This window comes from Schistocerca nitens, chromosome 8, assembly GCF_023898315.1.
Source record: "Schistocerca nitens isolate TAMUIC-IGC-003100 chromosome 8, iqSchNite1.1, whole genome shotgun sequence".
NCBI classification, from domain to species: domain Eukaryota; kingdom Metazoa; phylum Arthropoda; class Insecta; order Orthoptera; family Acrididae; genus Schistocerca; species Schistocerca nitens.
The window spans coordinates 245,523,713-245,551,477 of record NC_064621.1 but is presented as its reverse complement, the minus strand read 5'-3'; the positions used below and the strand labels follow the sequence as shown (position 1 = coordinate 245,551,477).

At 44.3% G+C, this 27,765-nt stretch overlaps 1 protein-coding gene across 3 annotated transcripts in view; it reads left to right on the top strand.

The window, feature by feature from the left end:
- The window catches only part of LOC126198714 (lysoplasmalogenase-like protein TMEM86A), a 457,167-nt gene that overhangs the window by 52,504 nt on the left and 376,898 nt on the right, over positions 1-27,765 (top strand). For 2 of the 3 annotated variants that reach the window (XM_049935232.1, XM_049935231.1), the window contains exon 1: positions 15,090-15,176. The exons of the other annotated variant lie outside the window; for it this stretch is intronic. In XM_049935232.1, the coding sequence (XP_049791189.1) occupies positions 15,138-15,176 (39 nt within the window). In that variant the 5' untranslated portion in view covers positions 15,090-15,137. Of the gene's footprint in view, positions 1-15,089; positions 15,177-27,765 lie in introns of those variants that run through there. 3 annotated transcript variants of the gene reach the window in all.

The following is a 27,765-nucleotide window of genomic DNA, read 5'->3' as shown; positions in this document are numbered from 1 at the left end:
ACAGTGGAATATCTATCGATGCAGTCTTCTCGGGCTGTGATTACTTTTCCTCTCTGGATGAGCCACTTTTATCTGCAGCAACAACATACAGTTACTGTGCAGCTGCCGAGGTATGCTCAAAAGTAAAAGTGAAACAAACGGAATTCCTTAATTACAGCCCAATCTTGGACTGTTATTTGGAAGTTCTTGGAAATATACCTACATTTCCAAGTTCAGCTTTGCCTTCTCATTTCATGCCTTTTATAAAAATATAAGTGACTGAAATACACTGCCGGAGAACAAGTAGTACATCCTTTTATAGGTTTCCAATTCAATCAAGATTTATTGTTGCAATAGTGCGTATGGAGTACGTGAGATGATTACAAAAAGTTCAAATACGTGTGAAATCTTATGGGACTTAACTGCTAAGGTTATCAGTCCCTAAGCTTACTACTTAACCTTAGTTATCCTAAGGACACACACACACACACACACACACACACACACACCCATGCCCAAGGGAGGACTCGAACCTCCGCTGGGACCAGCCGCACAATCCATGACTGCAGCGCCTGAGACCGCTCGGCTAATCCCGCGCGGCAGATGACTACATTTACAGATCAATAGCACAAGTGATTTTGAGGTAGCAGAGATCGACCCATGCCGGAACATCCATATCAGTATGTGGTGTATCCTCCACAGACAGCAGCGCTGGCATCCAGCAGATCGTACAGATGCCGAATACTGTCGTGGGATACATTATGCCTCACCTCCTCGACCTGTTCACGTAATTCTGCAAGAGTTGTTGGCTGACGAGTCGCACGAGTCACTTCTCGTCCCATCATACCCCGCACATGGTCGACTGGAGACAAGGCTTGAGATCGTGTTAGTCAGGGAAGTTACTGCACGTCTTCCAGAGCACTTTGAGTTTCACGGGCAGTGTGTGCACGAGCATTACCATGTTGGAAAAAATGCATCGCCTTCTTGTTGCAAGAGCGGCAAAAGAACGTGTCTAACAACTCTCTCCATATACAGATGGCCGGTTAGCGTCCCGTCCAGAAACACCACAGGTGAACGAGAGTTGTAGCTTATCGCACCCCAAACCATAAGGCCATGAGGTCAGTATGTGTTGGACGAATGCACTCTGCGAAACACTGCGTACCATGTCTACATCATACACGCAGATGAGCATCACTTGCGTGCAGGTGGAATCTACTTTGATCGCTGAAGACCACAGCGCGCCATCCCATGTTCCAAGTGATCCTCTGACGGCACCATTCGAGACGTGCACATCAGTACTCTAGCGTGAATGGAAGACTTACTAGATATGTGCGTGTCCGTAGCCCCCACTGCTAGTAACCAGTGCGCAACAGTTTGTGTTGACCCGTCTGTGCCCCCAAGTCGTTTTGTCTTTGCCGTAGTAGCTGCACAATCTGCTACTGTTGCCCTTGCAATACGACGATCCTGACGGGCAACTGTGGTGCGTGGACGTCCAAAAACTCCTATATGTGTAAGAGAATGTTGACATGACCACTTACACCACCACGGTTGCACAACTGACGCAGTACGTCCAACTTGTGTGGCAGTTCTCCTAAACGACAATCGTGCCACTCGGAAGGCCACAATGTGACCCAGTTGGCTGAAGGAAGCGGGAGTTCGTCTCCGTGGCATGATTGCCTGCGTGATTCACACGGTTGCACCACACTGAGCCTTCTCGCTGTGAGCATTCCCTATCAAAGGATAGACACAGATGGCGCAATGGTAGCTATACCACTACGCTATCTGTTGACGGACGACGTTGTGACCATTATCAGTACATCTACTATCTCGCAGGTGGCATATGCTGTCATCAGATCAAATGCGTACTAATTTTTTTTTTGCGGCAGTGTACAATAATCTCGATTTATTTGCAGTGGAAGAAGCGTAAAAACTGGAAAGAAAAGAAATTTAAAAATGTTCCTGCGTTGGGGCTCAACCCCACGACCCTCGGAATGCTGTTTTTCTGAACGCTTACTCATCTGGAGCTCCAACTACCGGTTGTTTAATTTCTGGCCAAGCCCTGCATATATCACAAACTTAGTCAAAATCGGCGATGACTAGAATGCACGGACACCTTGTGAGGCTCAGTTCTAGTTAATGTACATCGTTTCTTATTCTAGTTGAACGTTAGTGTTGTTTTCAAACTGTGATGGATTGTTGACAGCAAACTTCATATGTGGGTTAATGCAGTGCAAGGCTCTTGTCAGTGTCCAAAGAACTGTCTCAAAGAGTTCATAGTGGACACCACACATGATTCTTATTACACGCTTTTGTGCAAGAAATACAATTTTCTCTAATTACGACTTAACCCACAACACGATGCCATGGGAAATTAGGGAATGAAAATAGAAGTCAGTCAACTTCTTTACATTGTCATGCGAGCGGTCTAAGCGCTGCAGTCATGGACTGTGCGGCTGGTTCCGGCGGAGGTTCGAGTCCTCCCTCGGGCATGGGTGTGTGTGTTTGTCCTTAGGATAATTTAGGTTAAGTAGTGTGTAAGCTTAGGGACTGATGACCTTACCAGTTAAGTCCCACAAGATTTCACACACTTTTGAACACTTTTTTTTTTACATTGTCATCTCCAACATCTGATATTACCCGTAACGTAAAAGTTGCAGATCTATGAGGTTTAGCAGCATCAGTAACATGTGACTTCCACTTATGGTTCTTATAAATATACACACGTAAGAATTCAGAATGTTTTGTCTCGTGTACTGATTTACTCTCATACATTATTTCTAACCAGTAAGCCTCCGATCCTTTGAGGAATCTCACTTCCACGTATAGAATGGCTCCAAATGCCTGAGTACTTTTCAAATGAGACACTGTGCTAAATACTTCATTTCAAGCATGGAAGCGAGAAGTAGGTTGGAAAGCATTTGAAATTATGCTCTAGTTTGTTGGAAGTCGATACGTGTTGAGTCTCAAATTTACGCACTGTTAATTATACTGCCTCAAGACACACAGTTTCTAGCTGTAATATGTGTCTTAATGTGTTAAACTTTCAGCCTACGAGTGTCTCTCAATGAGTAGATTATGAAAGCATTTTAAATTTTTACATGGGGTCGGTACTTATAAGAAACACTGCAAATGTTTTGTTACCCGTGGAAGCCGTTAAATAGGTAACCTTCAACTGTGTCCTTAGAAAGTCAATTACGAATAGAACACGGCAAGTGCCATAATCTTATTTCCGAGAAACTTCGCTCACTGGGAGAAGGGTCAGAATAAGCGAACGCGTGTCTCGGTATATATATATATATATATATATATATATATATATATATATATATATATATATATATTCGGCCGTTTCTAAGAAAACTACGATCATAGTTTCGAGGGAGTTTGCGTGACTTTCAGCGAGTGAACAGCCCAACTGAAGTGGTGGCACAGTGGGTAGCATCGTCGCTTCACACTTCTGTGCCCCATGTTCGAAAACCTATTGTTATTGTTGTTGTTGTGTAATTTATGTGCCCATGTTCCTAGCAGACTGCTACACAAATGATTTCCAGTATACAGGGTGAGTCACTAACTATTGCCACCTAGAATAACTCCGAAAGTATGATAGTAGCTGAAAAATTTGTCGGACAAATTTTCAAATGGCTCTGAGCACTATGGGACTTAACATCTATGGTCATCAGTCCCCTAGAACTTAGAACTACTTAAACCTAACTAACCTAAGGACATCACACAACACCCAGTCATCACGAGGCAGAGAAAACCCCTGACCCCGCCGGGAATCGAACCCGGGCGCGGGAAGCGAGAACGCTACCGCACGACCACGAGCTGCGGACAGGACAAATTTTGCATGGGACAATGGGGCCCATAATATGATGATGGTTTTTTGTTGCTATGTGGGGTCGCGTCAGAGATATGAAGGTCAATTTTGTTTTTTTTTTTTTTTAAATGGGATACTATAGTTTGGTGCTTGCTTTCTGATAGCGGCTATCAAGACGAATCCAATGATGTGCAACAGTAAGGTCTTTGAAGGTAAACGAAGGTAACGAAGGTGGCAAGAACGTCCATTTACAGAAGGTGTTCGAAGTGATGACCATTGGTATCAATGCAGTGCTGCAATCTTCTTATCATGGATTGAGTGGTATTCCTTATCAAAATGGTTCAAATGCTCTGAGCACTATGGGACTTAACATCTGAGGTCATGAGTCCCCTGGACTTGGAACTACTTAAACCTAACTAACCTAAGGACATCACACACATCCATGCCCGAGGCAGGATTCGAACCTGCGACCGGAGCGTGTTCCTTATCACTTCGGCACTTATCGAAATACATTCTCTGACAATTCTCTCTCGTATATCGTGCAAATAGCAAATATTCGCCGAATACGGCGTATCCATCTAACGTGCTATTGACATGTAAACACCATTCGACGGTTTCGCAATAGAACACAAATAGGAATGGTAACACTAGTATAATTAAGCGGATGTGAATGATGAATTCCTTCGAAGAACAAATCGATATGCTCCTCAGAGAATGCCAACGAAATTCAGCGAGAGCTAGAGACTTACACACTGAATGATGTCCCCAACGTTCTCACAAAAAAATGGTTCAAATGGCTCTGAGCACTATGGGACTCAACTGCTGAGGTCATTAGTCCCCTAGAACTTAGAACTAGTTAAACCTAACTAACCTAAGGACATCACAAACACCCATGCCCGAGGCAGGATTCGAACCTGCGACCGTAGCGGTCTTGCGGTTCCAGACTGCAGCGCCTTTAACCGCACGGCCACTTCGGCCGGCCGTTCTCACAATACACGCCATACATTTAAATATGTGTATGATAAATTGAGAACAACTGCATCTTTAACGCATCGCAAACACATCCGGCAAAGGAAAGTTACTACCGAGGAAACGGAAATTGGTACTCTTGTCATTGTGATTCGAGATCCTTCTGTTAGTTCGCGTCAAATCGCAAGGGAACCTTGTTCAAGTTTGGCATCGCCATAAAGAAAATCCTTGTTGGCTGCGGCAAGTTGCACACAAAAAACCGTGGTCGGTGAATGTATGGTGTGGGATTCTGGAAGATAGAATTATAGGCCCGTATTTAATCAAAGGAAATCTTAATGCTAGAAAGTACACCACATTATGCAAGAAACATTAGGTATGTTATTGGAAGAAATACCTTTAGGAACAAGGAACAGAATGTGATATCAACACGATAGGTGTCCCGCACATCTTTCGCTGATGGCTAGAAATGAGTTGCAGAGAGAATACCCAAATCATTGTATTGAAAGAAGGCACTGTAACTACGGCACCATTATCCCTGCTCGGTTCCGTATGTCTTCATAGAAAGTGTTTCCGGCAACCACCAAGGCACAATATTATTGGGGCAGAGGTCAATATGCAGTAAATGTCATCAGAATCATCAAGCACATTTTGTCTGGCGTTTCGGCAGATATTTGTAATTTCCATTTACACTGTGTAGACGGACGCAACCCAAAAAAGTACTGTTAATGACGTTTTTCTTGCGACGTCCAATGTCGACGGAAAGCTTGGTTGTTGCTTATTACGGTAAAAGTAGAGATGGTTCATAACTGCGATCTACACATTACCACAGGCACAGTATGGCTTCGGTTAGTGTCTTGCTCCATTGTTTTTTAAGTAGTATTTTATGTGCTTAGTCGATAAAACGACACCAAATTAGTTTAATGTGATACCTGTTTAACGACGTGGGTTAACAAGTACACTACTGGCCATTAAAATTTCTACACCAAGAAGAAATGCAGGTGATAAACGGGTATTCATTGGACAAATATATTATACTAGAACTGACATGTGATTACATTTTCACGCAATTTGGTTGCATAGATCCTGAGGAATCAGTACCCAGAACAACCACCTCTGGCCGTAATACCGGCCTTGATACGCCTGGGCATTGATTCAAACAGAGCTTGGATGGCGTGTACAGGTACAGCTGCCCATACAGCTTCAACACGATACCACAGTTCATCAAGAGTAGTGACAGGCGTATTGTGACGAGCCAGTTGCTCGGCCACCATTGACCAGACGTTTTCAATTGGTGAGAGATCTGGAGAATGTGCTGGCAGTCGAACATTTTCTGTATCCAGAAAGGCCCGTACAGGACCTGCAACATGCGGTCGTGCATTATCCTGTTGAAATGTAGGGTTTTTGCAGGGATCGAATGAAGGGTAGAGCCACGGGTCGTCACACATCTGAAATGTAACGTCCACTGTTTAAAGTGCCGTCAATGCGAACAAGAGGTGACCGAGACGTGTAACCAATGGCACGCCATACCATCACGCCGGGTGATACGCCAGTATGGCGATGACTAATACACGCTTCCAATGTGCTTTCACCGCGATGTCGCTAAACACGGATGCGACCATCATGATGCTGTAAACAGAACCTGGATTCATCTGAAAAAATGACGTTTTGCCATTCGTGCCCCCGGGTTCGTCGTTGAGTACACCATCGCAGGCGCTCCTGTCTGTGATGCAGCGTCAGGGGTAACCGCAGATCTCCGAGCTGATGGTCCATGCTGGTGCAAACGTCGTCGAAATGTTCGTGCAGATGGTTGTTGTCTTGGAAACGTCCCCATCTGTTGACTCAGGGATCGAGACGTGACTGCACGATCCGTTCCAGCCATGCGGATATGATGCCTGTCATCTCGACTGCTAGTGAAACAAGGCCGTTGGGATCCAGCACGGTGTTCCGTGTTCCGTATTACCCTCCTGTACCCATCGATTCCATATTCTGGTAACAGTCATTGGATCTCGACCAACACGAGCAGCAATGTCGCGATACGATAACCCGCAATCGCGATAGGCTACAATCCGACCTTTATCGAAGTCGGAAACCTGATGGTACGAATTTCTCCTCCTTACACAAGGCATCACAACAACGTTTCAGCAGGCAACGCCGGTCAACTGCTGTTTGTGTATGAGAAATCAATTAGAATCTTTCCTCATGTCAGCACGTTGTAGGTGTCGCCACCGCCGCCAACCTTGTGTGAATGCTGTGAAAAGCTAATTATTTGCATATCACAGCATCTTCTTCCTGTCTGTTAAATTTCGCGTCTGTAGCACGTAATCTTCGTGGTGTAGCAATTTTAATGGCCAGTAGTGTATATCGTGATACGAAGTATAATCTTAACTCCAGTAGCATGCGGTATATGGCAGCCACAGAGTGGTACGTCCTGGCACACGAGTCGAGAAGGGGCAAGTTGGTCGAAAGATACGATGTTAACAAATGTTTGCATATATGGACTCTTGCTGAAAAAGTGACAACGCATAATGTCACTTTTCTCCATAAATCAAGAAAAATCTTTTTCGCAACAATGAAACGCTACTAATATATCAAATTTATCAGCACTAACGAGAATGGATTTAAAATCAGGATCAGACGGTGTTTGCAGTTTCTAGCGTGAACCCCAATGAACTGTCCTTTGTTTTAGTTATGTCACTCTGTGTCTTGACGTTTTCCGTTGACACAAGGCTTCACACGAAACACGTGGTACGCAATATTTACTCTCCAGCAGCACGGGTAATATGTCACGCAGATATTAGTATTGAACTCCACCTGTTAATTTGGCTGTTAAGGTGAATGACACTGAGTGCCTCACAATTCCTGCCCACACGCTTTTACTAATTCGGACCTGTTGTCTTGATGCCACGATAGCACCAAGATTGCCAAAGTGGATAAACTAATGGATTGTGCAGAACTGAGCAGGCAAGAACGTAGTCGCAGCCTGCAGCGGCGCCTGTTTGACGTGAAGGTCATCGTCCACTCGTCGCAACACTCGTTCTTCCATATGCAGCATGCGTGCAGTGCAAGGTCTACTGCTATCATTTGTCCTTGTTTGAGATTATATGCCGCCAACATTTTTTCAGATGAAGTGCGGCGTTGAGGATGTCTCTCGGCGTGTTACGCTTCCTTGTAGAGAAACGCCTTTGTCTAATCCATACCAGAAAACTGTGTCAGCCATTTCCTTCGAAAAGGACTTAATTTCATTGTTTGTGTGATTCACACTGCACGAAAACATTAATCATGGTGTAACGCGAGCTCAACAGCAAAATGATGAGCATCGAATGGCTGATAAGGAACAGTTGCAGGTATTTTATGTGACAACAGCATCACAGTCAGAGAACTAAGCATAGAGACGGACGCAACCAATAAGAAGGGAACAATGAGCGTCAACGGGAAGGCAGTCTACGTTACCACTGGGCACTGACCGTTCTAGAAACAAATAACATGGTTCATATCACGACAAGTGTGTGTTTGCGGACATAAGTTTATTGGCCTCCTTTTCTAGTTTGAGAATTATTGTCCTCTAAGAATACAGGACAGTGCTTCTTTAAATGACAATGGCTTACATCAGTTTACAGATTGAACATGTAGCTATTTTTCGACACAATCACCATTTCTATCGATGCATTTTTGTAGACGCTGTGGCAGTTTTTGTATGCCCATATCATACCAGCTCACCGCCATGCTGTTCAGAAAGTTATGAACCTCTTCCTTCACCTCGTCGTCGGAGTTGAATCGCTTTCCGGCAAAATGTTCTTTTAACCTAGGGAACAGGTGATAGCTGGCCGGGTGGCCGAGTGGTTCTAGGCGCTACAGTCTGGAACCGCGCGACCGCTACGGTCTCAGGTTCGAATCCTGCCTCGGGCGTGGATGTGTGTGTTGTCCTTAGGTTAGTTAGGTTTAAGTAGTTCTAAGTTCTAGGTGACTGATGACCTCAGAAGTTAAGTCCTATAGCGCTCAGAACCATTTGAACCATTTGAACAGGTGATAGTCACTGGGCGCCAGGTGATAGTGGGTGGGTGATTATGTTCCACTGAAACTGTTGCAGGAGAGCGAATGTTTGCCGAGCAATGTGTGGGAGAGCGTTGTCATGGAGAATGTGTACACCCTCGCTCAGCATTCCTCTTCTCCGGTTCTGAATTGCCCGTTTGAGTTTTTTCAGAGTCTCACAGTACTTGTCGGCGTTAATTGTGGTCCCAGTGAGCATAAAGTCGACCAACAATACCTCTTTCCGATCCCAAAAAACGGTTGTCATGACTTTACCGGCGGACTGTGTTTGTTTGAATTTCAGCAGCTTTGGCGAAGGAGGATGCCGCCACTGGTGTGATTTTTGCTTGGTCTCAGGTGTAAAGTGGTGTGCCCAGGTTTCGTCACCCGTGGCAACTGACTCCAGAAAGTTGTCCTGTTCGGCTGCAAGGCGGTGAAGAAATGGGCGGGAAGCATCAACTCGTTGCCGCGTGTGGTCCTCAGTCAGCATGCGTGGCACCCATCTCCAGAGTGATCCGCCGATCTTCACGCATGCTTTGCTCAACCTTCAACACTGTCTCCCCAGAAATTGACGGTCTCCCGCTCCTCTGTTCGCCGTGAATTTCGGTCCGACCAGCTGCTAACTCCCTACACCACTTACGAACATTTTTGACATCCATGCACGACTCACAATACACTTACGTCAATTGGCGATGGCTTTCAATCGGCGAGGTGCCCTTTGCGTTCAAAAACCGAATAACTGCGCGCAATTAGCACTTGGTAACATCAACGGGAGCTCCATTCTCAACGGCTGCCAAGCCAAGACAGAGCGCCTCAGCGCGGCGTGCGCATGTTTACACACAGCGCGTGAAGCACTCTTCATAACACTGTTACCAACTGCCACACATAGTTCTGTACTTACAATAAATAGGAGACCTTACTTTTAGGATTACCCTCGTATATAAAGCAAGTAAGCAAAGCTCTGCGTTCTGGTCCTGATTGGCGAATCAGTACCGACCGACCCCCGTGTCATCCTCTGCCAACGGCGAGCGCACAGTTCTCCCGTCCGTGTCGGCTTTCTAGGCCTTGGAACTGATACTTCCCATTCAAGTGGGTCCTCGACTGGCATCACGAGCCTTAGTGCACCCCACACTGTCCTCCCACCAAAGAAAAATCTCTGGCAGCCAGTCACGTTCACCACTGAGTCACGGAGCCAGACTTACGTATACCAGCGCTAACCGTTCCTGTCGGAGCAGAAAAGAGGCGAAAACGCTCCTCTTTAGAAGATTCTGACTAAAGATTGGAATCAGTTGCCTTAATCCGGAGTCCGCATTCATTATCAAAAATTTCGCAATCTGATATATACGCGCTCTTTTTAACACACAACATTCTAAATCCTTCTACCAAATGCCTCTGTAGTTAAGTCTGCATCACGGTAAGAGGACACGTAGAACAGCGGAACCACAATAATTGATTTAAATGGCAGAGAAGTGGTGTGGAATATGGCCAACAGCGCAATCTTTTTTGTGACCGGACGCGTCAGCAACGCTCACTCGGTGTGGAGCAGTCATACGAAGTGGAAACGTATAACCAAGTGCCACTATACCTCGTCGACATCGCAGGGTGAAATTTCGGCATGTGTGTGCTTTGGAACGGGGCAGAATGATGGTCACCAGTAGACGGTTCTGTCATACCGTGACAATGCGGCTCGCACAGGACACCCTGCTTTAACTGTGAGACGGATGTGGAACCAGAGAAGGAAAGAGGGTCGCACACAATGAAATGAAATGATCGTGTGGCATTGTTGGCCGGGAGACCCCATGCGGAGAAGTTCGGCCGCCGGATTTGCAAGTCTATTATAATTGATGCCACTTTGGCGACTTGAGAGTCAATGATGATGAAATGACGATGAAGAACACACAATATCCAGTCATCACGAGGGAGAGAAAATCCCTGACTCTGCCGGGAACGAACCCGAGGCCCCGCGCGCGGGAAGCGAGAACGCTACCGCAAGACCACGAGCTGCGGACTGTTCGCACACAGCGCCGACAGGATCCTGGACGACACAGTATGAGCACAGGCAAGATGATTGTCATCTTGTCCACGTGGCCGTGAAGGACACAATTTCGTCCACGGCGTTGGCGCGACGTTGGAGCATTGCTACGGCTCTTGACATGTCTGCTTCGACGGTTCGACGCCGTCTTCTGCGGGCTGCACTGGTGGCAGCATGCCATTGCGTCGTCTTCCATTGACCAGAACCCACGAAAGCAATGCAATGGGCACGTAACCGCCGACACTGGTATGCTGAGTGGCAAAACGTAATATTTTCGAACCACTCCCGCTTCAACTTGTCGTGTAGTGATGGCCGCATACGCGTTCGAAGCCGCCACGGTGGACACAATCAGACATACTGTATCGTTGAGCGGCATAGCGGGCAAATGCCAAGTGTGATGGTTTGGGCGCAATTGCCTCTAACACGCACGCCATCTCGCCTCCTACGCCTTTAGGGCAATCTAAAGAGCTACCGTTACATCACGGAGGCCTTAGCCCCAAGCGATGCCCGTCCTGCAGGCCGTTCCACATGTCATTCAGCAGGATAATGCTCAGCCGCACGTTGCGGGTAATATGCAAGCCTTCTTCGAAGAACGACCGGTACCACTACTATCCTGGCTTGCCCGTTCGCGTGGTATGTCGCCCATCGAACTTGTCCGGGATGTGGTCGGTCGGTTGTTCAGTCAGGTCCTCCTGCAGTCACAGTTGATGCTTTGTGGACGCGCCTACGAATCGCCTGACAGAGTATTCCCCAGCAGCATATTCAGGTGCTCTTTGATTCCATGCCACGACGTCTTGCAGCTCTGGTTGCAGCACGTGGTGGCGCTACTGGGTTCTGAATTTCCACAATGACAGGGTATGTACGTATGTACACGTCCGTAATGCCAACCATTTGTGTAGTATCACGTCCTTAATCGATGTAATATTTTTCAGTCTGATCGCATCTCTCGGTATTGATGTTTCACTTTATCCAAACTGTAGAGTATATCTGCCATCCACTATCGTTCTGCTCCCATTGATTTACTGTATTCCCACTACCACTCTCATTTCCGCTTAGCGGTCTCTTTTTTTGTCTTTCTTTCCTACTGCCACTGTCTCCGCGATACCTCGGCAAATAAAAAATTCTGAGGATCCAGCTTACTTGTTGCTCTATACCCAAATGTTTAAAATTTCGCTCCAAAATGCGCGCTCTGCTATACCGAAATATTAGTTTTTCGGTCTGGGAGGGTCCAGACAGCCCCCTCCCCTGCCCCCAAGCCTATTTATGGTCTCCAGCTATTTGTATTTTTTATTTCTACTGTCTCCTCCATTTTTTACTCCAGTTTCTTCTGTATATATCCATCTTTCTCTTTTACTGCCAGTGTCTCTCATTGACTATCAGTACCTCCTGTCTTTTTGGTACCTACTGCTATTCTCCTCATCTTTCTTACTCTGTCACTGTCAGTTTCTCGCTCTCACCATCACTGCCACCTCTTTCTTTACCTCTCATTGCCACTGCCTCCTCCCTCTTACACCGTCACTGTCTTTCTCCTGCTGGCTTTCAGCACGCAAACACAAACATTTTGGCGAGGACGGCGAAATGAGAATTGAGGCTGCTGGTTCCCCATTTTTCTGTCTCATTCTTTAACAGAGGAGAATGTTCGCCTTTTTATGCTCCGACAGGAGAATTTTTCAGCTAATTCTCTTCTTTTCCCCGCTAGAGCAGGATGCAAAATGAATTCTATAGTTAAGTGAAGTTTTGCAGTTTATTTATATACTTTGACATTTTTATGTAGTTTGACTCATGTGAAGGGCAAATGCGTACTAGTAAAATAAGGGTAACCCAAAAACGCTTGTTTTACATTTTTTCTGGGTACTTCGCTCTTAGATCGGCAATTCATCGGAAACGCTCAGTTTGATTTGTAGCTTAAAGGAGTAAAAATGTTGTTAGAAATATTTTACTGAGTTTGCAGTCTGTCGAGTATTATTTTTATTATTTAAATCTATTTTACCGGTAACCTCGTCCCATCAAACCAAGCTCTCGGCCGACTACACACAAACATTTGGCAGTGACGAAGAAAACAGTAGTGATGTTTTGGAAAAGGTCGAGACAGGCGTAGCGTGCAAGGCAAGCGAAAGGTAAGAGGCGAGACACACACACACACACACACACACACACACACACACACACACACACACAGAGAGAGAGAGAGAGAGAGAGAGAGAGAGAGAGAGAGAGAGAGAGATATGGCGGGCGCTATCACACAAACTCGAGGAGGGGTTGGAAGTTACAACGTCTTAAACATTACGAAGCCGTCTTCTGCATTTCGCATTGCACGATGCGCTGGTGCAAACACCCAGAGAGGTCCTGGTTTACTAAGTAAAGAATGTGGATCGAGAGTAAACCGGAAAAGAGCAAAGTAATGAGAAGCAGTAGAAATGATAGTAATGAGAAACTTAACATCAAAGTTGGTGATCAGGAAGTATCTGAAGTTAAGGAATTCCGTTACCTTGGAAGCAAAATAACGTATGATGGACGAACCAAGGAGGACATTACAGGTCAAGAAAAGTACAGACCATAATCAGAGGAATAAATTTCTGAGATGCGTTTAGAGCACATCATTGTATGGTAGTAAAGCAAGGACAGTGAGAAAATAGCAAGATAGAATAAATGACGAAGGAATTCCTGGTGCATGGCAAGTGCTGCTCGCAACCCCTCAGATAAGAAAGCAATCTATCCACTGTGAGGGTACACACTCGTTACAAAACATACTTCCCCTGCATTACTCCTCTCCATTGCGGCACTTGTTTGCCCTGTACACTGCAATCCCATTTAAAATCAACCAAGTTAAAATACGTGCACTATACTTACTGTTCGTAAATCACTTGATTGCTGCACTCCTTACTTCTGACGTGGCAGAAGTTGGAAGACTTAGGGCTGTTAATGCTTTGTTTCTGACCACAGTCACTAATCGTAATAGTAAATAATAATAATAATAATAATGTAGTAATATTGTGTAGAGCGCTATAGTAGCCCTTATGTAGTTACTGCTGTGTCGTGCTGTCTTCTCATTTCTGTTTCGAAGCGACTAATGAAGCAGAATTTGGAGAAGGCATATTTTTTTTGACATATTTAGCATTTGTTACGTATGTGTCTCACTTTTGTCGTCAGCGATGTAAGGGACATAACACAACAAATGTGCGTTGTGATAACTTACGAAACTATTATTGGTAATACATCAAAAATCCGCGAAATGTTACTGGTCTTTACCCAGGTGTCAGCTAGAGTAATCTAGCCTTCTTCAGAAGCATAAAATAAACGAGTACATGCGAGAGTTAGGCACGGTCAAACATAAAAAGCTTAAGTACCAAGGTGCGATGTCAAGTTACGTAGCGTCCGCGGCTAACCGACCGCTTTCCACGAAGTGGGTCCGGGGCTGTTCCTCAGCTAAGTAACGTAGCTTGACGTGGTACATTGGTACTTAAGCTTGTTATGTTTGAGCGTGCCTTATTCTCGCATGTATTTATTTTATGCTTCTGAAGAAGGCTAGATTACTCTAGCTGAATGCTGGGTAAAGAGCAGTAACATTTCGCAACTGAGGCGCATTTTTGATTTATTAATTTATCATAGTTGCTGACAGAACAGCAACATGTTAAAAATTGTTATATTATTAGAGTCTTACAAAATTGTGATAATAGTAATGATCTTTTGAAAATAAGTTTCGTGAGTGAAACGAAATCGAATCGCTTAGTTTTGATCCTTCAGAAAATTTCATTTTACTCTTCAGGGGGTAGTTACCCCCAGGTTGGGAACCACTGTACTAGAGGGGGCTGTAAAGGGCAAAAGACGGAGATGGGAATACATCCAGCAAATAGCTGGGAACGTAGGATGCAAGTTGTATTCTAAGTTTGAAGAGGTTAGCGCAGGAGAGAGGTTTGTGGCGGGTCGCACTGAAAAAATGGCTCTGCGAGGAACCTTTCTACTTATCATCACATTAACAACACTGGAAGGATGTGCTCGACATCGAAGCGTTCAGTTCGTAGGAGAAAATATTACTTGTTTTATTGGATCGACTCGCGATGTTTGGGACTAACGCTCCGGTGAATAGATAGCGGTCAGCAGCATACGCGCCCGCGGCCCTGGGTCGCCATTGCACGCACTACGCACGCCCCCAGCACCGGTTGCCAAACCCGCTGACGCGAGCAGCTGCGTTCGCCTTGTGGGATACGCTACGTAAGCCGCGACGATAACAAATGACTATCGCCTCGGCCTCCGCAGTGGCGTTGTTCCACCACCGAGGGCTGCCGCTTGCAGGCTAGTCACCACCGCTGCACCATGAGCGTCGCAGGGCCGGCCGCTGCGGGTAGGACTTCGGTAAGCACGGAGCAGCTGCGCGCAAGGGAGCTGAAATGTGGTGCCGTTCATACGGTGGAGGCGTTCTCGCCGTAGCGACTCGCACACTGTCGGATATATTCAAGGATAAATAGAGTGCGCTATAGTTGCAGGCTGCTGCTCATTACTGTTTCTTTGAGCGAATTTCCACAATGAATCGAGTACTTGTACACGCAGAGTCTGTAAATTTTCTTTCATTATTAATTCTCATGTGATCGTGCATAGATAAATGATAGGGAGTGAGCCAGCTTACTGAAATACTAGTAATTCCTTAAGTAAAAGTTTGTAAATACTTTACTTTTTGTTAGGCGCGCTTCACAATCGCTTTCTGTGCAAGGTCCGGCCTGATTCTTCTGTTCGACCGTGGATATCTCTTCCAACGAAAACTTCTTTTATCGGACTTTGAAAAAATTTACTCATCGGACAAATAGTTCGTACTGGACTATTTATGTGCATTTAATGAACAAGGAACCTTTCACCCTGTCATGACGCAGTACAGCTGAGGATGACTTATCATAAAATGAAATGGTTCAAATGGCTCTGAGCACTATGGGGCTTAACTGCTGATGTCATCAGTCCCCTAGAATTTAGAACTACTTAAACATAACTAACCTAAGGACACCACACACATCCATGCCCGAGCAGGATTCGAACCTGCGAGCGTAGCGGTCGCGCGGTTCCAGACTGTAGCGCCTAGAACCGCTGGGCCACAGCGGCCGGCTCATAAAATGAAACAAATATTAGGTAATATCACTATATTCAAGTATCACACACAAAGTGAGACATTAAATCAGTTACTCTGTACAACAATATGCGAGTGCGCCTAGTATGATTGCGTCTCTACAAAATATAAATGGTAATGCCGTATAAATCTGCAGTAATCGCAGAAAAGCGTCCGTTTTGGCTCGCTTCTAGAACAAAAGGATGCCGTCCCCTTTACAAAAATAGTTGACAAGGGAACCCTCCATACCGTAAATCACGGATTTTGATGCGCTTCAAATATGTTGTAGAGGCACTTACTCTGAGTACCTGGCTATGTTTTTTTTTTTAGCGGTTTTTGAGAAAATCGATTTTGAAGATCATTGCCCGCTTTGTATACCCGTGACATTACATCTGTTTCGAGCAAGTCAGCGTAGCGCAGCGGTAAAGGTTCACGTACCGTGTTCTAGTCCTGCTCTTGTACTTTTCTTTTTTTTTTTTTCAAAATCGACCGAATTTTTCAATTTTATTTCGAAGGATATCAACAAACAGTGTAAGGTGTGCGAAATTATAAAGATATATTCAGTTATTAACTTTTTAAAATATTCATTCCGTTTGCGGTTCGCATCAATTTCTCCCAATTCATCTTCTTTGAAATCTATCAATTCATCATCAATAATGATCTGTCTTTCGGCCAAGAGATCCTGTATTGCGATACATATCTCATCGCCAATTCTAACGGAATTGGCAGAGATCACGGTAGGCGGTGTATTCGTTACGAGATTCAAATCGCGGAGTAGATTTTCGGCGTATTTAATGGCATTTGTGATTTCGCCTTTTGATTCTTCGTTCAACTCCTCTACATGTGTATCTTCTTCTGGCTGCACTACTGCAGAAGCACTTGGTTCTTCCATTTCACAGAATTTTTCTAACACACAGCACTAGAGACTCTTTGCGAGCAACTGACGCTGTAGTTAGATTCGAACGTAAAGGTATGCAACTCGCATCCTCATTAGCCGCAACTGGGAGCTGGGGTTGCCGTTACGGCTAACGGTATTCACGGGAGAGGGGACGATAATGGGAGGAGATCGATTTCAGGTAATACAAGAAGCGACTGTTGTACGAACATTTGGAACTCCAATTGCGAACCACAAACGGAATGAATATTTGAAAAAATTAATTACTGAATATATCTTTATAATTTCGCACACCTTAAGCTGTTTGTTGATATTCTTTGAAATAAAATTGAAAAATTCAGTCGATTTTGAAAAAATAAAAAAATACACAAGTAGGATTCGAACACGGTACTTCAGGCGCAGTAGTCGTGAACATTAACCGCTGCGCTACGCTGACTTTCTGGAAACATATGTAATGTTATGGATATACAAAGCGAGCAATGAACCTCAAAATCGATTTTATCAAAAATTAAAGCCCGTCGCCAAAAAACCGGATAGCCAGGTACTCAGGGTAAGTGCCTCTACAACATATTTGAAGCGCATCAATATCTGTGATTTACAGTATGGAGGGTCCCCTTGTGAGACACGTGATTCTAACTTCGTTTCCGCGGTTGTATCCTACAGTCGATAAACCGTTCATAGTACTTGATTTTTAATTATTGCTTTGTTTCAAGGATTTCGTAGGGAGATTACGCCCTTCCCACCGGGCTTTGTAGCCGAGCGGTTCTAGGCGGTTCAGTCTGAAACCGCGCGACCGCAACGGTCGCAGGTTCGAATCCTGCCCCGGTCATGGATGTGTGTGATGTCCTTAGGTTGGTTAGGTTTAAGTAGTTCTAAGTTCTAGGCGACTGATGACCTCAGATGTTAAGTCCCATAGTGCACAGCCCTTTTTTTTTTTAACGCACTTCCCGCGGACGTACGTGTTAAAGTTGCTTCTCCCAGAGGTGATGTTTCTCTGTGGAAATTGTAACATATCCCTTAAAAAGAGGGAATGTATAAGAAAATAGCTGAACTTCAAGCTAGTTGTTCGGAAGTGGGATACATTTAAGTGACCACAGCAGCATTAGAGAGCATGAATAATTAGAATTTCAGTGTTAAATAGTACTATAACTCTTACTTCGTGGAAGACGGCTCCGTTACCTGCAGTTTCTGGCTGCTTTTAGTGCCAGGTGCAGAGTAGTCGTTGGGCAGCGGAAAAGCTTGGTGACGGCGGACCGTGGTAATAATGTGAGGTATAATGCAACAAATGATTCGCATTAAAAAGAAACAGTAATCGGAACTTCATAATAAAAAAAAAAAACTGCAAGTCTCGACTTGTAAAAACACAAATGAGCATATGATGGGACGTCACCAAACCAATTGGTTCCCAACATAATTAGATATCTGAAACATAAAACAGTTACTTATCCGTGATTAGTAGAGGACGTTAATCACCCTGGTAGTAAAGAGAAACGTGTTTGAACGCAAGTAGTTTTATTATTATACCAGATCACATATAGCAAGAACAAATGGCTTTCGTACATGGAGACAGACTGAAGACGAAAGGATAACAAGAAGAGAATTTCACTGCTTACGTTGCTGTGAAAAATATGAAACACGAAATTACAAAAGTGATGCTAAATATACAGATTACAATTTTATCTCTGACACAGCGAGACATTAATTTATTGAAAAATGTCAAATGTTCTAAGTGCCAAATTTCACATTTGTCAGAAGAAACAAAACGCAATGTACTCCTCTTTGTACTTACAGTTGTACGTATCTAAAAATTGTGGATGAGTTGATGCCAGAGAATTAAGCTGCTCGTCTTATCACTGCTAAAATGAGACAAATCGGAAAATAAATAATTTTCGCCCTAAGTGCCATAGCAGGGAACTGATTAGTTCTAAGTGCCCGGTAAGAAATTTGCTTAAAGTACCATTGGTACTGAGACACTGAATTTCATTTGTGATAATACAAGTGCAGAAATATAGCAGTAATGTTTCAGCAACGAAAACCATTTCTCATGTCTTCTAAAACTAAAAGAAAAAATTGCTACAGAAGTATCTTGCCAAACTCCATTGTTGGGATCAAATGATGTAAGTTTCTGAACTCCCTGTGCTATTGAAAAAGAAACGGCAAGATCGCCACCAGGTCGTTCTGTTTTGCAACTGATAAAAGTGCCTGGTCTCTCAGATAATGTAAGTCATGGCTTACAGCAGCCATGGTCTTTCCTCTTTCGAATACACTGATATTTTCCCATTCTTCTGTCGAGAGAGAAAATTTTCAGTAGCTGTAGGAGTTGGAAGAGGGTGTAGCATTTTGATAATACTGTATTGAGAGGTCTAACGCGCCTGTGTTGGCAATAATTTTTCTTTAAAATCAGGGAAGTCATCGGTATGCATTGGAATTACATGGACTGGCTTCATAGCTTTAGCTGAGTCGACGGTTTTCTGTTCAATCTTGTTGAACAAAGTCGTTGCTTCCATGTCTTCTACCGTGACTTGGCACTTCAAAAAACTCAAGGCACATGCAACAGCGTACCGAGAACACAGTAGCATTGAAAACGCATTACGTGAAAAACTGGAACGTAGAACTTTCGATATCTCCACTTCTCATTTATACCACTATTTGCATTTGTTCGCTTCTGTAGGGGTGGACTTGGTCCCCAGGAATAAGTACGTATTCGTTCATTCATTGTGCCTTCCAACCAGTCAACAACGCTCACTCCTCCGTCCGGACACTGGCGATGACTGTTGCAAGGTGTTTTTGTTCAGCCTTTTCACGCCGTTCACGCTGAGGGCCATCCGTCCGATGGAGCATAACACGTGATCCATTTCAGCACTCGGCGGACGTCCAGTTATAGTATTGGCTTCAAATTCCACCCTTCGTCGCCGATAAACAGAAGCCAGCACGGATGCATGAACCAAGCACCTGCTACCGAGGCACATATGCAGTAACGTTCGCTGAACGTTCATTGACGAGAGACTGTTGATAGACCTTTACTATATCTGGCTGGTCAGTTGCTGAACAGTTGCACGTCTGAAACTTCCTGGCAGATTAAAACTGTGTGCCGGACCGAGATCGAACTCGGGACCTTTGCCTTTCGCGGGCAAGTGCTCCACCATCTGAGCTACCCAACCACGACACACGCCCCGCCCTCAGCTCTACTTCTGCCAGTACCTTATCTCTTACCTTCCAAACTTCACAGAAGCTCTCCTGCGAACCTTGCGAACCCTGATTGTGGCTAAGCCATGTCTCCGCAATATCCTTTCTTTCAGGAGTTCTAGTTCTGCTATGTTCGGAGGAGAGCTTCTGTAAAGTTTGGAAGGTAGGGGACGAGGTACTGGCAGAAGAAGTAAAGCTGTGAGGGAGGGGCGTGAGTCGTGCTTGGGTAGCTCAGATGGTAGAGCACTTGCCCGCGAAAGGCAAAGGACCCGAGTTCGAGTCTCGGTCCGGCACACGGTTTTAATCTGCCAGGAAGTTTCATATCAGCGCACACTCCGCTGCAGAGTGAAAATCTCATTCTAGTTTCACGTCTATATGACCGTGCACATCTCCGCACCCGCCGTTCATTCAAACCATCTATGGCCCGTGCTCCATCATCATAGTTGTCTCGGCGCCGGTTTTGGATAGCACCAATTTGCCATTCACCACGACGGCACTCAAACGTTTCACAAACTTACACGTTTCGGAAATGCTCCCCCCCTCGCCGGCCGTAGTGGCCGTGCGGTTCTGGGCGCTACAGTCTGGAGCCGAGCGACCGCTACGGTCGCAGGTTCGAATTTCGAATCCTGCCTCGGGCATGGATGTGTGTTAGGTTTAATTAATTCTAAGTTCTAGGCGACTGATGACCTAAGAAGTTAAGTCACATAGTGCTCGGAGCCATTTGAACCATTTTGACCCCCCTCCCCCCTTGGGCTGATGGCCAACGATGATGCCCTTCTGGACGTCAGATAAATCGCTTCGTTTCTGCATTACGACAACGACTGCAATGTTTTCCGCGTCCCCACGGCGTGCTTTACGGACTGCCACCTGCCGACTGTAAGTGGTTGTTGCACGTTGTCGTTGAACATAGATGGTTCAAATGGCTCTGAGCGCTATGGGACTTAACTTCCAAGGTCATCAGTCCCCTAGAACTACTTAAACCTAACTAACCTAAGGACATCTCACACATCCATGCCCAAGGTAGCATTCGAATATAGATGGTGGTCCTATTAACGTGATTGGGCCGTGTAGTACCACTCATACTAATACTGTTGGCTATCGCGTAATAAGTCAACTACACGACAGAAGATATTATTATTATTATTATTATTATTATTATGAGCGTGGTTTTTAAGTAAGTACCGTTTTGAAATTAAAAAAGACTTGCTAAGATCTCAATAATTTTATTTTTGCATGAAAGCCTGTACCTTAATCTACGCGCTGACGCTATTACAGTCTGATTCTTCCTTGTTTACGTTCTGTACTGAGTGTTTAAGATGCCTCCGATAATCGTGACTCCCGTCGAATGTGAAGTACGGTCTGTTATAAGATTTCTTAGTGCTAAAGGTCTAAAGCGATCGACATTCATCGTGAGATCTATGCAGTTTACGGAAAAACATTATGAGTATGGAATGGTAAGAAAGTGGGTGAGAGCATTTAAAGATGGCCGCACAAATGTGCATGATGAACATCGGAGTGGGCGTCCTTCGGTCGTTAATGAAAGTTTGGTGCGGGAAGTGGACAATAAGTTAAAAGAAAACAGACACTTTACGATTTCCTCCTTGCGGGATGACTTTCCTAATGTTTCTCGTAGTGTTTTGTATGGCATTGTGAACGAGCACTTGAATTACTGAAAATTGTGCGCACGTTGGGTACCGAAAATCTTGACGGATGTGTACAAAACGAAACGTTTAGACAGTGTAGTGACTTTCCTTGAGCGGTACAACGACGGTGATGATTTCTTAAGCCAAATTGTTATGGGTGATGAAACATGGGTGGCCTACGTCACACCAGAATCAAAGGAACAGTCCATGGAAGTTGAGCAAGGGCATCGTATGGCGGCAAAACAATGCCCGTCCGCATGTGGCAAATCAGACCAAAGATCTATCACATCTTTTCCATGGGAAACTCTAGATCATTCTCTGTACAGCCCCGATCTTGGCCCAGTGACTACCATCTGTTCCTGCACTTCAAGAAACACCTGGGCGGTCAGCGTCTTTAAGAATATGACGAAGTCAAAACAGTGGTGATGTGGTGGTTAACAAGTCAGGCGGCAGACTTCTATCAGGAGGGTATTCAAAAACTGGTACAACGTTATGACAGGTGCCTCAATATTGACGGGAATTATGTAGAAAAGTAGATTAAGGTACAGGCTTTCATGTAAAAATAAAATTATTGAGATATCTTAGCACATCTTTTTTTTTTAATTTCAAAACGGTACTTACTTAAAAAACACGCCTCGTAATGTTATTGTTATTATTATTATTATTATTATTATTATTATTATTAGTGGTAGTGGTAGTGGTAGGCAGGGGGAGGATTAATATCATATTGAGTGACAGACGGTCATGGAAAGCACTGGATGTGTGACAGGTCGCCGGCTGCATATGGCTCCATACAGTCGTGGAAAGAATGGGTTCCAGACTCCCCACACTCAACACTTCCGCGATATCATCGTCGATCGCCCCGTATATTTCTGAGACGGCGACGTGACGCCTGTTCGTGAAACATTTGCAGTCGTCCAGTGCGGCACTTCACGCGTGTGGAAATAATCCTTTCTGCAATATTGAAGATCCGTTGCAGACACGGTTGACGTCGAAAACTGGAATTCTTCTGTAATCTCAGATATGCTACGATCCATGCGTCTTGCACCGATTATCATCTCACGTTCAAGATCAGTTAAATCTAGACCTGATGCTTTGTTGACCATACACGTCTCTAAAAGACTGCGCAGACATGGTGTATGCTTTCGCGGCACACGCTGCGGCTTTCGGGCTTCATACCCCGCATTTACTCAAACGGCGCAGTCCTTCCCGTCACCTTTGTCCACTCCGTTTAATACTATTTTATTGGTGTAACTACGCGGAGGGATAGACCAGATCACAAAGATGAGAATCAAATAATGGAAAAGTTAGTGAACCCGCCCCCCTCCCCCTCCTCTTCCAAAGTGACTGGCGGAAGCGGCAGCTTACTAATATTTGCCAACAATGCTTTTCAGTTTCAACTAAGTATAGCTGTCGGTGACGCTGCTATTCTGCGCCCCGTTCCGCTTTCGCACTAGCTTCAATGGACACAAGACTCTGAATACGTAGTAGAAGATGCTACCCTTTCACACTAACATTGTTCTGTAAGAAAAATTTGGTGTGCCATGTAATAGGTGTCATTCGCGGTACAATGGGGACCGCATCAGACCGTGAGATAATACTGGACTGCTTGTCCATTGAAGATACGGACTGCACCGAGACGATTCAATAACTGTCCTCTCTCTCTCTCTCTCTCTCTCTTTCTCTCTTTCTCTCTCTCTCTCCGATACCGGTTTCTGAATGGGCTGCGTTTTTAGCATACTCTTCCCCCTCGCAATATTCCTGATCTTTAAAGCAGAAGTAGCTCAAAATCTGTATAAACAAAACATTTCTGAGAAAACTAGTTACATATTTATTATATGGTGCTGTTGGCAAGATCATTCACAAAAGGCTAAAATACAGAACACTGTTCAACTGTGGAACCATTTTCTTGGGTTCCAGTGACTGCACAGCTTAGAAAAATGCTGTCTACAGGCAACATTCAGGGAAGTAATTTATGCTTCCAGTTCCATATTCTGATGCTGATATGTGATTTTTTTTTTCCAGTATAACGCCATCGTCATTTGATAAGTTGCGCTACCCCACCACTTAGTACACATTGCGCAAAAGTTTTAACTGTCCGCCACTTCCCGATGGAATGCCCATTCGTAACGGCGTTAAAATATAAAACATTGGTTTATTGATACTAAGCTCGAAATGTTCACGGTGAAATACTTCGCAAAAATGCCCATAGTTGAGCTAAATGTGAGGTAGATAACCTTTCTGCGCAGTGCAGTTCTGCTGTATCTACCTGGCAACGGAAGTGTTAATGTGCTGTGCAAACCGCCTTGGCCGTCACACTCTGCACGTCGCGCAATTGCTTTTGCGATAAGGTTCAAAGAAACAATCGACGAGCTCGAAAACTCCGTTAAATGTACATCGCCCTGTTCAAATGTAAAAGTGTTGTTGCAGCAGTGTCCCAGTACATAACGTAAACAGTATTAACCATGTATGAAAATAGTAATAAGGTATGTTACGGTTATTACCTCCTACGTGCCAAAGAGCACGAGTTCCGAGAACATTGATCATTTGAAACCCAACACCCCCTTTTCTCACGTGACATACTGAAAACCATTACCTTCGATGGAGACTCGTAGACAAATGGAAAAAGTAACGTCAGACGTGTCCAAAGGAAATATGTTGGGGCCATTGCAGTTCATGCTCTCTCTCAATGGCCTCGCAGACCGTATTTATACTAATCCCAGACTTAAAGAAGATAATGGAATTACCTATAAGAAATTAGTATCGGAAGAAAGCTGCACAAACAGGCAGTCAGATCTTGATGGGATTTCGAAGTTGGTGCGAAAATTGCGAACTTGGTTGAAATGTTCCGAAATGTGAAATGGTGCACTTCACGAAACGAAAATGTAGTATGACTACGTTATCAAGTAGTCGCAACTGGAAGTGGTTAACTCAAATACCTGGATAACCAGTTATAGGGCATGGAATGGAATACTCAAGTAGATTCGGTTTTAAGGAAAACAGGTGGCAAACACGGGTTCGTTGGTAGAATACTACGGAAATCAGTTTGCAAAAAAGATTTCTCACTGAACACTCCTGCGACCCATTGTAGAATATTGCTTGAGTTTGTAGGACTCGTACCAAATAGGACTAATGGGGGATATAGAACGTATACAGAGAAGGGCAGCACTCCTGGTCACAGGTGTGTCACGGAGGTGGTGAAAGAACTTCACTGGCAGCCAACTTCCCCGAGAAAGCCTACTTACAAAGTTTCAAGCAGCAACTGTAAGTGTTGAATTGTTGAGTCTAGAAATATAGTGCGACCCCATATGTAACGCTCCAGTGGGTATCGCGAGGAGGGTATTACATTACTTATAGCATACACAATGTATTTAAATAATAATTCTTCCCGCGCTCCATGGAATGAGTAGTAGTCCTCCTAGTAGCTGGAACAATGGGCTGTCCTTCTCTTATGCACTTCACACTGGTTTGCAGAGTATGGATGTAGATGCAGAAAACGATCCCCCTTTTTGCGTCGTGTCTCTCAATTAAAAACCCTGATATGAGACCTTAGTTTCACCTGATGATTGGCATGGGATCTTAAAGTTATAAAATATTAGTTGGCTACATTATTTATTTTTTTCTGTTTCCGTGCGACAATGTGACCGAAACGTTTGTCGGCCATAAGTCTAATAGCTACTTAATTTACAGAATGCTCCTGTTATTTTTTTTACTTTTTTATCAGTAAACTGTTCACGATGGTAGAGATGCCTTTTAGTTTTGTAAATGTACGGGTTTATCATTCAAATTTTGCAGTTCTACGGAAAATGGGAGCAGCAGATTAATGCAGTTAATTTCTGCTAAGTATCTAGGAGAGGTAAAACAGCTTCAGCTGTGAAATGCTTTTATTTTTGAGCACTACAGATTTCAAAGCACCTGCGCTGCGTCTTCAGTTGCAAATCTTGAGTATAAATGGACAAATAATCATGTAGGAAAATAAATAGTCCCAACTTAAGATGAAATCGTAATGAGAAATGTACTAGCCGCCCGCTGTGACCGAGCGGTTCTAGGCGCTTCCTGCCTCGGGCATGGATGTGTGTGATGTCCTTAAGTTAGTTAGGTTTAAGTAGTTCTAAGTTCTAGGGGACTGATGACCTCAGATGTTAAGTCCCATAGTGCTCAGGGCTATTTGAACCATTTTTTTTTCTTTAGTAGTCAAGTCGTGATATACATATTATGAGAAAAACCAGCGTTGATAGTTAGTCCCTTGCCATAGATTATCCGCAAACAGGCGTATGTCCTAAAAGTAACAAGATATGGGGGCGAACGCTCCCCTAAAACCTATGGAGAAGGTTGAAAAAAATTAAGAGGAATTTTACATTATGTCACAGTAGATAAAACGATGGAAGAGGCACACACCGATCGTCAACATATAGAGGTGAACACAAGGGTACCATATTGTATCTACGAGGGTCACTCCAAAAGAAATGCACACAATTTTTTTTAATCCTTCTTTTATTCTACATGTTTGAAAGTTTTAGTGTGTAGATACATCCTTCAGGAACAATAGTTTCATTTCTCCACATAATTTTCATCCCTCTTAATTGCCGTATGCCATCTTGGAAACAGCGCCTGTATACCCGCACGGTAAAATTCTGGACCAACCTGTTGGAGCCACTGTTTGGCAGCGTGCACTGGCAGCGTGCACAAGGGAGTCATCATCTTGAAACCTTGTTCCACGAAGAGAGTCTTTCACTTTCCCAAAGAGATGGTAGTCACATGGAGCCAGGTCAGGACTGTAAGGCGGGTGTTTCAGTGTTTCCGAGTTTTGTGATCGCTTCCATGGTTTTTTGACTGACATGTGACCGTGCATTGTCGTGCAACAGCAGAACATCCTGCTTTTGCCGATGTGGTCGAACACGACTCAGTTGATGTTTCTTCAGTGTCGTCACATATGCATCAGAATTTATGGTGGTTCCACTTGGCAAGATGTCCACAAGCAAGAGTCCTTCGAAATCGAAAAACACCGTAGCCATAACTTCTCCAGCAGAAGGGGTGGTTTCGAATTTTTTTTCTTGGGTGAATTTGCATGATACCACTCCATTGATTGCCTCTTAGTCTCTGGTGAAAAATGATGGAGCCATGTTTAATCACCTGTCACAATTCTTCCAAGAAATTCATCTCCACCATTCTCGTACTGTTCCAAAAGTTCGCTGCATACCGTTTTTCTTGTTTTTTTTTTTTTTTGTGAGCCACTGTCAACATCCTGGGAACCCACCTGGCACAAACCTTTTTTAACGCCAACACTTTTAGTATTCTGCAAACACTTCCTTCCCCTATCACATCGTAGTGTGACAATTCGTTCACTGTGATGCGTCTGTCAGCAGTTACCAATTCGTTAACTCTTTGCACTTTGTCTGGAGTGTGTGCAGTACGAGGCCTGCCGCTGCGAGGAGAATCCTCAATATTGCCGTGCCAGCTTTCATCACGTAACCTGCTTGCCCACCGATTAACTGTACTGCGATCGACAGCAGCATCTCCATTTAACTTTTTCACCCTCTTGTGGATTTTTACCACTGTCTCGTTTTCACAGCACAGGAATTCTATGACAGCACTTTGCTTCTGACGAACGTCAAGTTTAGCAGCCATCTTGAAGACATGCTGTGATGGCGCCACTCAGGGGAACAGGTTGAACTATGATTGAAAACAAGTGGGAAGGATGTATCTACACACTGTAAAACTTTCACACATGGAGAATGAAAACTGTATTTTTACAAAAATAGTGTGAATTTCTTTTGGAATGACCCCCTTAGGTGACAGTCCACCTGCTAAAAACATTATTTGCTGCCGTAATAGCAGAATGTCAAGGAAAATGAACTACAGTGTAGGTATTACCATTAAAACCTGAAGTAGTGGTAGTAGTAGTTGTTGTTGTGGTCTTCAGTCCTAAGACTGGTTTGATGCACCTCTCCATGCTACCCTATCCTGTGCAAGCTTCTTCATCTCCCAGTACCTATTGCAGCCTACATCCTTCTGAATCTGTTTAGTGTAATCATCTCTTGGTCTCCCTCTACGATTTTTACCCTCCACGCTGCCCTCCAATACTAAATTGGCGATCCCTTGATGCCTCAGAACATTTCCTACCAA